This window comes from Atractosteus spatula, chromosome 11 (assembly GCF_055471065.1).
Source record: "Atractosteus spatula isolate fAtrSpa1 chromosome 11, fAtrSpa1.hap1, whole genome shotgun sequence".
Lineage (NCBI taxonomy): Eukaryota > Metazoa > Chordata > Actinopteri > Semionotiformes > Lepisosteidae > Atractosteus > Atractosteus spatula.
Window position 1 is genome coordinate 22012015 of NC_142716.1, and position 15290 is coordinate 22027304.

Genomic DNA, 15290 nt, shown 5'->3' on the forward strand with positions numbered 1-15290 from the left:
TGTCATTGTCTTGATGGAGACACATAAAAATCTACAAAAACACCTAGATCTCCATCGTGCAGCTGCAGCTTAGAATGCCCCCATGCTTGTAGTGTATGATATAATTATTGTTGCAGTTCACTGTGGACTTCAATGTTAAATTTCAATTGCCACCTTTCTACCCAAGTCATGATTTAAAGATTTTTTGTAAAGAAACAAAGACTTTGCTGTTTGTTTCTTTGTTTGACACTTCCCCTATTTTTGTTTAACCCATAAAATTACCTAGTTTGCTAACTATATACATTGATACCCAACCTAAAATAGAACACACCAGCACTTACTGTACAGCTTCCCAATTAAAAGATGTGCATATATTACTTCAGATTCCTATGGTTTTTAATTTCAAAGTTTTATGAGGGAGCTCAAGAGCTTTCTGGAAATCTAAATATAGTGTTGTCTACTGTTGTCCTTATGGCTTGTTTAAAAATTCTAGCAAATCAGTTAAACACATTGGTTACTAAAACATAATTGTTTCGCAAGTTTACCTCTAGTTATGATTTCAATACATTGATTTACCAGTAACAGAAGTAAAAAAAATTGGTCTATAGTTTCCTGGTTCAAATTTGTCACTCCTTTTGTTTGTTAATACTGCTGGAGTTAGTTTTATAACATGGAAAAAACAGAGTGAAATATTCTCTGTTGACATAAATACAATATTCATTTCTGTCTTGGCAATTCTGATGTGTTCCATCAGGTAAGCCTGTTGCTATGTATAGTCACATTCCATTTCTATTTTTGTATCACCTTGGGCTATTTCACTTTGTTAGAGTGCTCTCTTGCATTTATATTTTTCTTGATATCTCAATTTAATCATTTATGACAGATTTTTCTAAACATTGAGTTAATTGATTAATTCATTTTGAGAATTTATCATTATGCTTTTAAGGAATGACCACCCTTCCTCTATTGACACTTTAATCATCTGTTCCTATTTCACTTTAAGTTCTGCCTCATTCCTTAATATTCTTCTTTTGATTATAAATCCCTAATATTAAATATTTCAAGTAAATACATGTTAAATGTGTCTTATTATGATTACATATTTCCAGTAGTTCTATAACATGTATTTCCTTAATAATGCCTGTTTTTTTAATTATCCTGGCCTGTTTTTAAAAGATTAGAACAATAAGAACATCTTCCATACTTGTTACACTTACAAACTGGATTAAGAAGCAATTGCTAATTATTTACACAGATACAACCTCTCCTTTGCTACTTACTTTCCCAATTTCAAAAGTAAGCTACCTGAAACCATGTCTGCATTAGGTTGTGATGTAGTAAGAGGTGCCTCTGTTTGTAAGACAATATCTTGGCTCAAATCTTAGGTCTAAAGGAAGGATCTTGAGCTAAAATGGTTGTGTGGTAGTAGGAAAGTGCAGAATTAGTCAGAGCTCTGCTGAGTGAGTCTAGAGCACTAAGAGGGAATGCAATTCCACAAGAGGAAAGAGCATTAAGGAGAGGCTCTCCATGGAATTAGCCACACCTCTACACAATGAGGAGGCTTATAAAACGAGGTGGGAAGAAAGGGATTCAGTCTGTATACAGGCTATGTTACAAAGAGCCATAAAGTTACATCTTTTAGCTCCTGCATCAAACTAGTCCAGTTCATCCTCTTCATGAGCAGTTTCACTCCTCTCCTCTGGATTCTTCCAGAATATTTCATGCTTTCTCCACTCACTGACCCTTCTGCGAGTGGATATAAAACTTTCCCTGACAGGTGGGAGCCATCTGATCACACCACCCCAAATGGAAGTTCACTGAGAATGCCAGATTCACTAATAAAATACCTTCAACGAGAGGTCAGCACAACTTCCTCTATTGCACGCAAGTACGTCATGAAATCAGCAATCCACATCATACTGTTTACATTCAAATCCCTGGAATGTAGAAGAGTAAAAGCCAGCCGTTTATGAGTCCGGAAGAGATGGCATAAGACAGCTAAAAACAGCAACACTCTAGAAACAATAAGCGTTCCTATTTATTACCAATTTGAGAGAAATAATTCAATAGAAAAATACAGCTTTTAAACCTCTGTCTCGTGAAGAAGAGAAAGAATGAATCTGATTTTGAGTTTGAGTCCTTACAAAGGACTGATGATAGAAGAAAAAAAGGATGCATCTGATTTTGAGTTGAGTCCGGTAACAGAGATGTCTCAACAAGTGGGACGTCTGGGTTTTTTTTTATCAGAAACAGATGGCAGCAGCTGGCTCTCAAACAGAGCCAAAAAAACCAAAACAAAACAAGATAATGCTCTTCCACCTTCAAAGATGACTTAGATAATAAAAAGATGCATGTTATTTTCCCTTTGTTTTTTTTTTGGGGGGTGGGGGTTTACCTACTAAAAATGTAGCGGAAATGTGAGCTATGAGTTATGAGATCAGTGTACTGATTTAGAACAAAACAAGCACCAGATATGTTTTTCTTTCTTCTACAAGAATGTGAATAAGGATTTAGCAGCTCATGATGCCTCGTTTCCAGGAGGCTTGTACAAGAGTTCCACAAAGCCCAGTCCTGCAGGTCCCCATCTCGCCAGCTCTTCTCACAGCTGTCTCATTATACACTGTCATAATACACAAAAACCAGCACAGATATCTTATTCTTCTGCTACAACATTCTGAAAATATTTTGAAAAAAAAACAAATAAAACACTAAGGAGAATGTTGAACATTTTTGAAGATTAAAGAGGGATGTTACACTTTGCAGTTCATGTCCATGCGTGAAAGGCAGTGGACTCTACCCATCACTGTGCCAGTTTATTGAAACACCTCACAGACATGAATTTTGAATAGTTTTCTAATTCAAACTGAAACCACAGCTCGACATTTCTTGGAAGAGTGTGTGAGGTCATGGTCCTCTTGGGAATGGAATTCCTCCCCACTCAGTTATTTGCCACAGGAACATTGAGATGCAGGCAGTAAACTTTGTCTTACACTGAAGCTAAATATCAGCGCCCCCTAATCGTGTAACGATGACATGCATCGCAAGTGTTTAGGAGTTTCATCAGATTTAAGTATGCGGCTACTAAAGTACTAATTACCATAAAATTAACATAAGAGGAGAATGACTCATTTGCTTGCTTTGACAGTTTTGCCTGACTCGTGGTGACAGCAGCTCGACAGGGTCTGCCCTGCACATCACACCTATGGGTGCTATGACAACTGGGTGCCCTCTCCTCACTCTGCTCCCCTTTTCAAACGCTTGTCTATAGTGGAGGGGGGACTGGACTGTCAAATCTTTTACTCAGAATTCTTCATATCTCTGAAGTGTTTTCAATGCCTGCCTACTTATGATGTTTACAGGAAGGACATGCAAAAATTGCTTTCTCCTCATTTTTCCTTATTATGTATGATTAAGATCTTCCTTTCTCTGTCTTGTTGACACAGTAAAAGCTTTTTGTATCTTTCTTAAACACAAGTTAAAGATTGAAACTAAGCCATATGCCTGACATTCTAATGGACTGCTAGAGGCTGCTCTGCCTTCCCCATATCTTCCCATCTTTGTCTTCTGAAATTTCAGTCCCCAGTGTAGAGTTCTGCTATGTAAACGTGTCACCAGTACTGACTTGACCTGACCCATGTCTTCTGGAAGTAATTTCTGAGTTTGGCAGTGTGGCATTAAAGAGATATTTCACAGCATCCAGCTATTACACAATGATCTCGTGATCTCGTTCACTGCACTGAACTGCAGTGTGGTATAGTTGATATCAGATTTTTGTTATGCATTAAATTTCCCCTTGAAATCTTTTCTACATCTGAAGTGTTTGCCGCTCCCTTATTTTTATGTCTAATATCTGTAAGTTTATAGACTGGGCCACAGCATATAATTTAGTTGTCATTAAAGCAAATCAGAAAGAGCAACAAACCTAAAACAGATCCATGTGGTACCCCACTGACTCAATCAATCAAACTTCTCCTTTATTCTATATAATCACTTTGATGTACATTCATATATCTTTCAATTTGATTGATCTTTTATGTGGAACATTAACAAAGACTTTCCAGAATTCTCAATATACCAGTACTTAACATGATTACTACCATTGCTATCCTTGCTATTGATGTCCAACAAAATCTAGCAGGTTTGTTAAATAAGAACTACCCTTTTTATCCTATTTATTTTAAAAATATTCATGTTTTAATTGTTTTAGATAAAAATATACATATATTTTATTAATTATATACATATGTACATTTATATACATAATTTAAATACATTTTAGAGAGGCATTAGGAACAAAAATCTGTATTAAGAGCCAGTTGAAATATCCTGATTAAGACATTTAAAACAACTTCCACTTCTTCAATGTAGTATTGGAAAATGCCTTCTTGTCCAACCAGTTTGATTTCCAAGGGCACCTATTGTATTTCCTGTGATATTTCTGCCTCTGTTAAGATTATCCCACCCTGACCAGTTCCCTTCCTCAGTTTGGGTTAAGGTGTGCTCTCAGTAAAATTCTGGAAAGGTGTTCTCCTCCTTGTTTCAGAGCTCCCCCTATGGGCCAGGTTGTTACCCACCACTTCTAGTGTCACTCTGTTACTCTGGCTTCCTTGTCATCAAGCAAAACCACAAAAAATGTGGTTTTGTATCCACAAAAAATGTGTGTGTCCAGAATGTGTAAAGAAATCCTGTGAAGGTTGCGGGTTTTTGCCTTGCTCTCTAATCAAGATTTGTAATTACAATTCTCAAGATCTACTTCTTTATTTCCAGACAATTTCTCCAAGCAAACCTCTTGACCCTTTTAGGTAATATTTACAAAAAGTGTGAAAAATTAAAAACGTTGGCCACCTGCATAAGGTAAGGGATCACAGATATACCGTATGGCTATGTTGTGTCTTTTGTGGCTTGTTAAAGACATCTTTGTAATCAGGAAAACAGTAATTAGCCTATTTTGTGAATTTCTGAAAAGAAACCAAGAGTGCATCAATATGAACAAAAGAATGGTTGTAAACCAATAGAAACCATGCACATCAGCTTGCCTGTTTGTTTGAAAGCGACTTAATACCAAAACCTGGTACGCACTGATAAAGACAAGTCAACTTTATTAGCAAACCAACACATTTGGTTTTGGTTAGGAATTTCTTGTGGTGCTCTCAAAATAACTGTGATACAAAAAGACAGAAACAGAAAAGAGAACGAAAAGCACACACACAACATTAACAAATTGCAATACAATGCCACATGAACATGGATAGAAATCCACCCTACATAGAATACTACCCTAGTTGTCCGGAATAATATAAAGTCCTAGTGCAGAAGTACCAACACATTTTTATAAAAATGTTGTGTTAAAACACCGAACAGTCTCAGGATAGGTACTCTGCTGGAACCACTCTGTTCTAGAGTCTATCCCATCTAAGCTGAATGGGAGTGGTCATTGACAATCTTGAGTTTTCCCAATTTAAAAGTGTTGTGTACATGAAACCAACAGATGGTTATTTTAGAAACTGTGTGGACCACTCTATTCTGCCGTTTTCTCTCTTGAAGTGCTAAGTTTCTAGACCATAACAAAAAAAGAGTTAACACAATCTTAGTTGTTGCCCTGTAAATATGGACTTTGCCTTCCTGAGTCACAGAAGTTTATGAGCTTTCTGAGGAAATAGTCTTTTTCACTATCTGGTGTACATCGGCCTCTCATTTCACAGAAGAGGAGACTGTGAAAGCCAAGAAACTTCCAGGTATCTTACAGGTATCTTCCCTCTCCATTATCTGACTGTGATGCATTCCAACGTCAGAGCCACACATTGTAGTCCTGAGCCTGCATATCATTCACTTTGGAAGTGCGCGTTTTGGTGATCTGTCACTGTTGGCTTGCTGAACCCCTACAGGTTCCTAAGATGTACAGGTGGATCCCTTTCAAGGAAGCCTGCTCAGTACCAAAAACCAGTCCTTCACAGAGGTATTAGTTCCCAATTGCGCAAATCATCTAATAAATTCACCAATTAAGCACCGTAAAGGCTTGATTCACGGCTTAATCAGCGCTCTGATATTTGTTGAGCTCTGTGTCCATCCCTTCCGCTCGGATCCCTGCCGAAGCACTGATTAAGCCATCAGTCTTCTCGTCTCCTCGAAACCCCAAGCAGCCTATCTGTCTGAAGACCCGGGCAGCCCTGCTGCTGTCAGCCCAGTTGCTTGATCCTCTGGGCAGCCCTGTATCCGACGACCAGCCTACCTGAACATCTTAAACAGCCTTTTTGTTCCTGCACCTGTTTTCCTGGGTTAACCTCAACAAAACCCAAAGCTCTATGCTGAGATTTTGATGAGCAATTCTGCCTGCAGCTTGGCACTTGTGGCATAACTAAAATCTACTATAGAGCTCATTCAATTTGTCTAGGAGCTCTGGGTCATCATGAAGAGCTACTTCCTTACCCTTATAGTCTGTAATCTGCCATAGGCCCTGCTATACCCACTTGCTGTCTTTACTATTCAATTTGAATGCCACTTGAAACTCATATTTGCGTTTGTTGTTGTTATAAACATTTACTGTCCTAAAGAGGATACATACACCTTCACTGAAGCTGATGTATGAAGTTATAGTCTCAGCCAGCTCATCCCTTGGAATCCCTCAGAAGTCGTCATGTCAAATTTATATAGTGCTCTTCATGCCTGTGCAGCAAAAGCACCACACACAGTGAAAACCAAGCAGTCTCTACCTGAAACAATCCACTCTGACAGAAAGAAGGTTCATATAAAACCATTTTCATTAACTTAGATTTACAGGTACTCAAGCTTCCAAAAGATAAATGGGGAGAAAAACAGTTAAATCTCTTGCTTTCTATATTGTATGTGACTCTCTTGCAGCTTTGAATGAGAAGAAGCTTCGGATTTTATCAGAAGGAAGACCAGCAAAAAGGATAATTTGTTTCGCCTGAAGATGTAAACGACCTTGATCATGCAAAGCCATTTTAAAGTCAATATGACAAGCTGCAGGTAACCAGTGTTAGGAATGTAGAAATGGTATAATATGTTGAGGATGTGTGGTATAAGACAGTAGTGTCTTTCTACCTTTTAGGGGGGATTCTAATTTAGAGGCATTCAGTCATAATACCACTGATGGCAGATTCACATCATTGACTCCTAAGCCAAGCACAGACACCAAATGTCTGTACCAGTGGCTCTCTTGCAGTTTTGAACAAGAAGAAGCTTCTGATTTTAGCTGCAGAAAGCCACACAAAAAGGGAAATACAAAAATTGAGCTGTGACGTTATAAATGTACAATATGTATCAACATATCTGTAGCACTGAAGTCAAGCACAGGATGGCAGAAAAAATTAAATGGCTCGAGATAGCGGTGTTTGACAGAGGAAAAAAAGAAGTCATTATACAGAATTTGTTTGGACTTTGTAGTTTGTAGCAGTTTTAGTGATTGTTTCTCCAGAAAATATGCATTTTAAGTGCAGTGTTCTCAGCAGCTTAAAGATGGTTAGGTTTTCCAAAAACAAAAATATTTTAAATATTTAGATGGCAGCTTCTAAAAACTTGCAAGATAACAACGTTTCCAAGTCAATGAAGAATTTTCCAATATTCAAGGCAGTCACTGAGTAGGAAAAAACCTTTTTAAAAACAGTTCTTAACAGTATATTTTCCGAAATTCCAGATTCACAAACAGCAGCAAAAGTGCCTTTAAACATAAGGAAATGTTTACATGGAAGTCTTTCCAAAACAAAAGAATATTTGGCAGCTTAGGTGGTAGTTGTTGAGGCAGCAACATCAGTGTAAGGGTCAGAGACGTGCAGAGGCCTTTCAGTGGTCAGTGGCTCAAAAGGGGAGAAGGGGCACTTTTCGGGGCAGGATTTGTTAGAGTATCCTGGACACAAATTAGTGTTCGCTTGTATTTCTGTGTTTTTTTTAATTTACAGGAAGTTTGGATGTGACTTCAGAGGCATTATAATATTCACTACTTTGGCAAAAAAATGGTTGTCCATAATTGCTTATTATGTTTGATTAACAGACAAGATATCTTTCTGTCTCCACCTCTTCCTTTCCTCTTTCCATGTTCTCTTTCTGTCCCTATCTCTTCCTTTTCTGTCTCTACTTCTTCCTTTAGTAATTCCTTTTCTCGTCTTTCTGTTTCCATCTCATTATTTTTGCCCACTTATAAAGCAATATATCTCTATTATTATTATTATGTACTGGATATCTCTTGAAATTGCTTAATATACACTACTGAATGTTGAAACATTATTTTATACATCAACATCACTTTTTATAATTACCTATTAAGCTATAAATTTAATTCCAATAGAATTATTTATTGGTCATGTTCTAAAAAAACTTGGCAGGAATATAATGGAATTACTACTCATATAGCCTGTATATTTTTTGTAAATAGGCTACAGGCAGTTTTGATATTCATCAAAACTTAAGTCATACAACATTTACCAATGTAATCATTCTTGTGAGGCAAGACTCTCCTGTTATTGAGGCGTACGTAGAATGTAGCCTAAGGAACTGGTTTTTGGATGACCATTTACCTGTTCGTCTGCTGCTAGTTGTGACCCAGTTATGAAGCGATGTACTTCATTTAGCTGCCTCCCTAAATTCTCTCTCTTTTTTTTCTTCTTCTTTTTTTCTGAAGGCGTGCTCTCCTGTTTCTGTGACTGAACCATATATATACAACAAAGAATATGCATTTTAGCTACTTATATCAAATACAAAAAGACTGGCTTGTCTACTCAGTTAAATAAATTTTCTTAAGGAAATCTCAAATCTAGCTAGCTAAGTAGCCATGCAAACAATAACGTGGTGAGTTTGACGGTTTGCAGACTTAGAATAGATGAATGAAAATAGTCTTTCTTAAACACAAAGTTCTCAATACGACACCCTTGGTGTGTTACTTTTGTACAGTCCTTTTGAAAAATCTGTGTATCTTTTCACTGTTCAAAAATGTTTAACACGACCTCCACAGGTGTAGTAGCCTACATTGTTTATTGCTGCTTTTTACAATGAACAGGAGTCGGGCACTTGTGCTCGGATGAGATCAATTAGGTCCAAGAGTTTTTTTTTCCTAACGGGAGATACTAAATACAGTTTACAAATACTAAATACTAACTTCTGTACTAAATACAGAAGTGGAATCATCAAGTGGCGAAAAAAAAAATGAAATTGGTTGGACTTTTTTTCTACAAGCAAAAAAGGGCACTTGGGCCAATGACAGCAAAGGGGCGGGGGCTTGAGACACTGTAGCCACCCCGCTCTGCACGTCCCTGGTAAGGATCATAGGTCACTGACAACAAAAGAATATTATAAAAACCTGACCTAGCAGGAAAACAACTATTGAAAATAAAAAGCATTCTTAGCTGTTTCAAAATCCAATAAAGGGACAACAATGGAGTGACTACAAACTTACATAAAATCAGGACGAAACGTCAAGAAACGCACATCAAAGAGCCAGATTGTGAGTCTGTTTTCTGGGAAATTCTGCTTCAATAACTCTTCCCAGACAAAATAGAAGGATGGATTAGGTAGCGTTGTTATTTTGATGGCACATCATTTGATCAGTTAAGTTAAACAACAGCAAATTTCTAAAAATTGTACTTTGTGCCTCGAAGATTCTCTTTTCTCACAGCTGTTTAAAATAATAAAATCCCATCATTTTCTTTTCTAAATTCTACAGAAACAGTGGCATGTGCATAGAAACTAAACACAGTTGGATGGCTAATACAACAGAGTTCTCCAGCACACTATCTAGCCAGAGACTCGGTAGCAATACATTGTGATCACGACAAGTGAGAGTAAAATTTGCTATACATTTATAAAAAATCTTATGGGAATACGATATGTTTATTTTGAAAGAAAGTGCCTTTTGTAGCTATCCATTTTCATATGTGGGGAAGATAGTTGATGGAAGGCAGCTTTATGTTGTGATCTCTACTGTTCAGCATGGAATGCTAATTGAAATCCCTCAATTGGAGGCCATCTGATCCTGTGGTAATAATAAACAAAACAGCGAAGCAGAATCACCTGGATTTCTAGAGGCTGTTTACTCACGAGTAGAACTGGCAAGCAGTGTTTTCTAAAAAGTATTCACCTAACCTGCACGACAGTAAATACCATTGTATTAAGAATAGAGGTTTTAATGCATTGATATGATTTTCCCTTTGATCCACACAACATTTGCAACATTTAAATGGACAAAATATTTTTGTGCAAAAAAAATTTAAGAAAAATGAAAAAAATGGAAATATCGTTTATTCAAGAATTCACCATCCTGAGTCAACACCTTGTCGAAGCATTTTTTACAGCAATTACAGATTCTGGGTTATGTCTGTATTTAGAACTTGTTTGGTTTGACATTGTAGAGTAATTTGTGTACACTAGTGACAAAAAATTCCATACACAGTATATACTGTATGTATTTCAATTTGAGTTTGCAACATAAGGAATTGTGAAAAAAAACTCCAGGGGGTAAATACTTACTGAAGTCACTGTAACTGCCCAGAGAGATAGCAAACAGAAAATGCAGAAAGTAGTGAAAGTGGCACAAGACAGGAATCTGCACTAGGTCTTTTTGCAGCCCTTTTAAGAAAGTCATAAAGATGGCTGGAGGAGCATAGGGCTGATACAATGGGTCATGTTGATAAAAAATCTTGCAATTCTCCCACACAGACACTGACTGAAGAGTAGTCTGATCAAATTTAGGTTGTTAAAATATGGAAAACATTAAAAGAATGGTCCTAGAGCCTACAGCTAGATTCTACTTAGCCCATGGCTGCTCAATGAATGTGAGTGCATTGCTGCAGCTGAGCTGCAACACAGGACAGAAGATTAGGCGTGGAAGTGTAGCACAGTGAATATTTACAGCATTTGCTTATGATTTTATCCTGCAAGATCGATTTGCGTCACCAGAGTTCCACATATTTGTATCTTGTTTTATAAAATCTGAAATTCTTTGACAGTGTTTTTGCTGCCTCAGATTTTATTCTGCTTCTGAATAATCATAACCAGTGAAGGAGCATGTGTGTCAGTAAACTGGCTACTACAGTACATCTCCTAACTTATTTTATTTCTCTTCGGCACTTTGTGAAGATTTCTAACAAGTACAATGTTGTTTTACGATATGGAAGAGGAACAAGTAAAGGTTTATTCCATGCTGAAAAGAGAAGAAAAGAAACACAACGTTTCGGCTGTGGAGCCTTCTTCAGGTCCAAGAAGGCTGACCTGAAGAAGGCTCCACAGCCGAAATGTTGTGTTTCTTTTCTTCTCTTTTCAGCATGGAATTTACCTTTACTTGTTCCTTTGCAGCCCATATGCAGGCAGACACAGCTACCTACTTGAACTAAATAAGTAAGAGGTGCAGCTATTGCTTGATTATGAATTGAGCTAGCGCACTTGACGAGTTTCTCAGTGGAGCCGTTGGATCTCAAACTGGCTCAGGCTGCCCTGCTATCAGAGCAGGGTGGTGTCAGACTTGTGTACCTTTGTCGTGCAACTCCTCCAGTGCCCTCCACGTCTCTGCCCGCACCTCCCTGTTGGATCTCCCAGGAGACATGCAGTCAGGCCAGTGCATCAAGTATAGGTCTGGAAGAGAGTTTGCCTCATTATTACACATCTATACCTTCTCTCCCTGATTTTTTGCATCCCATTTGGAATTTCCACTTACCGGTATGATGGCATTATGCCCTGCTGTTCTTTTCAGAATTAAGCAGATCCTTTTATAGAATTTTTCAGCTGGATGCCCCAATAGTTTTCTTCCTCTTGTAAGAAGGAAGTAAATTCAGTCAAAATAGAGATAACTGTTAGAGCCCCCAGAAAGCTGTGGGGAGTGAGCTGCGGCTCTCAGTTACCTGACCAGTACCTGCAATACAACTGGTCCAGTAACAGTTTAAAAAGCAGGAAGCAGAGGCTTCCTTGATTGGTTTTGAATTTGCTGTTTTGAGACAGAACACAGATCTTCTGTGTGCAAACTACCCAGAGGGAATAGAAAGCTACTGTCCAAGCAACTGTGTTCCTGAGGAACTGTGAAATGAGAAATCTCTGAAATCAGAGTTTTGAAGTTTGACTCAGTGAGAGTTGTTTGAGGAGGTGATAAGAACCATACTGTAGCTGCTTGGCAATATTGATAGAGGGCTGAAGTCTAGTTAGCAGCTCATAAAGGAGTTTATATTTTATTTTCGTTATGGTGGGGTTGTATTTCTACACACTTTAAACAAACCACACTGGTTTATAACTTACCGCTGTGTTGGGGTGTCTGTCTTCCTAGTTTATAGATCTTGTTACGACACACTGAACCCTGGTTTGTCATGCTCTGTACTGTACATTTCATGGGAGCCAGTCTATCAATCAATGGACCTCTTTTCAAAGAGTTTCACAAGGCCCCATGTTATAGTAGGGTCTATGGTAAAAAGAGGAATAACACAAAGAACCTCTGCATTCCCTCTTCTGCCATTCCTGGATCTCATTCTGCCTTATTCTTATCTATAGGGATCTTTCTGCTGCTGGGATTCACAGTGCAGGTGGGGAGAGTGTGGAGACTTGGCGTGCTGCTGCTGACAATGTCAGCTTGCACAGGGGTTCTCTTGTAGCTGTCTGTCTGTATTCTAGGTGTCCTTAGGGAGAAAGGTAAAGGGGATTAAAGGGGGTGGGAGAAGGGGTTTTGTATTGGAGGGTGTTGCATTATATTTTCTTGTGTTTGAGGAAAAGTCCCTAATGAATCAAAAGCAACACATGAAGGTACAATATCACACACATACACAGGTAGTTCATGATTTACACGGCACGTGTTCCCAAACTATGTGAAATGTGAGTTGTGAATCCCAAGACTCATCTGGACTGAACAACTATCTACAGTCATTTCACTACCTTCAGCCTATTAATTGCCATTTATTTTAAAGCATCATGAGTAACATTACATTTTTAATACTTACTTAGGTTTTTAGCTGATTATTAAATTTTAGACTGCTCTTTAAAATTATTTTATTAAAGGTTTAAAGTTTTGTTTTCATACATGACTTTAAATTAACAATACTGTAGTTCCTTGCTTTCTTCATCCACTGTGTTTTTTATTCCGAGATTTGCCCAGACTCATCCAGCTGAGCCCGTTAGTTACTGTGTTGGCTGTGCTTCTGTGCCTGCTCCCACCATGCAAAGCCTGCGCAAGCCGTTTTTATTGACTTACTTTATTACTTTGTTCTAATGTGCAGAACAGCAGTGGAGGTTAGGACTCTGGCCTGGAAGGAGGTGCAGTTGGATCCTGGATAACATGCTGCAGTTGTGCTCGTGAGTCCTTCAAGTAGTTCGCTCACATTACTCCAGTAAATAGTGAATATTGTCAGCATAAATGAGAATGTGTTGTCAGTTTACTGATCTGGTTAAATAAATGACAAAAAATATTTTGTCATCTGTTACTTAGCATTACCTTTTTTGGCATTTGGTATTATTATTACATCAGTACATTGTGTCCTATTATAAATTATACGGTAAACTTTTAGACTAAAACTCCTCAGCTCTGTTTTTTTTGGTCTACACATCCTTGGGCACAAAATGTATAGGTTTATTACAGCTGTTTCAGTTTATTTCAATTACTTTAAGCAGTTCTGATAGAGGTCTCAGGAGGGAGGGATCTGGCTTGTAGCACATTAGAGGTTAATTTGCCTTCACAGCTATTTATTGAAGAAAGACGTTTTTAAAATAAAAAACACTTCCTTCTGGGGCAGAACTCTGCACAGTAAAATTCCTGGGGCTGGGCTGAGCCAAGCACAACATGCAAGAGGAGAGCAGTGTGCTCCTAAGACCTGTCCTTCTGCACCAGATAGCAGGTCTCACCTGCAAGTGACTGACTGCACATTTTGACTAACATCACAGGAATTCAAGCTGGCACATCAAGTACATGTTCTGGACAATGTTGAGAAGCAATAAAAAAGTAAACATGATGTTAGGATGTATAATATTGTTAAAAGCACGGAATGTTATGTTAACATTGAACAATGCACTACTATGGCCTTATATGGAATGCTGTGCTCAATTTTTGTCCCTGTGATTTCAAAAAACAGCCCCGTGCATATTCCAAGAGCTATCACAGATCCCCGAGGGCAGGACCTGACTGTCTATAGTACCCTGGGAAAAAAGCTTCAAGCAGCAACAGCAAGGGAGCTGCACTACACACAGGCAACAGGACACACATGAGAAAAACAGGAACACACATGTTACACAATGCTCTGCTGTAAAAAGGCACTTCTGGTAGCCACAGCTGGAGTTATGCCAGAGCAGACTCCCAGCACTGCTCTATGCAGGCTGTACATGCACCAGTCATCTCCGCGGCAGGAGAGCAGCCTGCCAGTTTATCTGCACCCAACAGCTGGCCCCTCTCTTTCCTGTAAAGACTAGCCGCAGTCCTGGCGACCTTTAGTGCTCTGATTTATGCCTTAAAAAGAAGACATTGTTTACGTAGCGCAGGAATTGATTGACACAAGAGCAATAATGGGACCTTTTTTTGTTTTTAAGCTCCATTGTGAGCTGGAATTTTATTTTTTCAACATGTTCCTTATCTCATGAAAAAATCAAATCCCAGAACAATGACAAAGGCCCGCACAGCTGAAAGTGACTCCCATAAAGACCGGAAGCTTTACTACACATGCTCCTTCAGCACACACGGTTGTGGTTTCACAAAAAAACTCTCCAGTTTTGCACTGACAGAGTCCTGGAAAAAAGATTGTTTTCACAATGACACCCAGCCTTTTGTGAGAATGTCTGCTGCCGAATTTATCCTTGTTCCTAACCTCTCATCCTGGCCTTTGAGACATTGTTACATCTAATTTACAGTGACGTCATGTTTATTTTGGAAGTTAATATTGCACTTGCTTGTAACGTGAATATTATCAGACCAGCATTTTCTGAATCTTCTAAAAGGCTCCTGTAACTATAGCTACAGGTGCTGTGAGACAAACATAACAGAGTTAATGCAACTTAATTCTGTAGCAAAGGCTACATTATAGACCGGATTTCACTTGTTGTTAATCTGATTACTCCAGCTTTTAGATTCTCAGATTTCAAATCTGCAATTTTTACTTTTTCCTCATTTATTCCATTTATTTAAGGCTTAAAATGAGCCACATACACTTGGTGGATTCTGTTTTTTTGTCTCAATTTTTAATTTTGCCATGAAGCAAATCACAGAACTGAAACCTCATAGTGGGGAGGCAGGAGGCCTACAAGTAGACACATTAGCAGTCCACATTACATCTTCTGGACTACAAGCACCTTATTGCTGGAATTGTAGTAATAGTAATAATCTTGCATCGTACACAAGAAAGAGA

The 15290-nt window shown here is 38.3% G+C and overlaps 1 protein-coding gene across 3 annotated transcripts in view; it reads right to left on the minus strand.

The window, feature by feature from the left end:
* Window positions 1–15290, minus strand: part of LOC148823692 (putative oxidoreductase ZK1290.5) — a 73835-nt gene that overhangs the window by 34799 nt on the left and 23746 nt on the right. For all 3 annotated transcript variants that reach the window (XM_088928203.1, XM_088928201.1, XM_088928202.1), the window contains exon 3: window positions 11455–11556. In XM_088928203.1, coding sequence (XP_088784329.1) covers window positions 11455–11556 — 102 coding nt within the window. The remainder of the gene's footprint in view (window positions 1–11454; window positions 11557–15290) is intronic.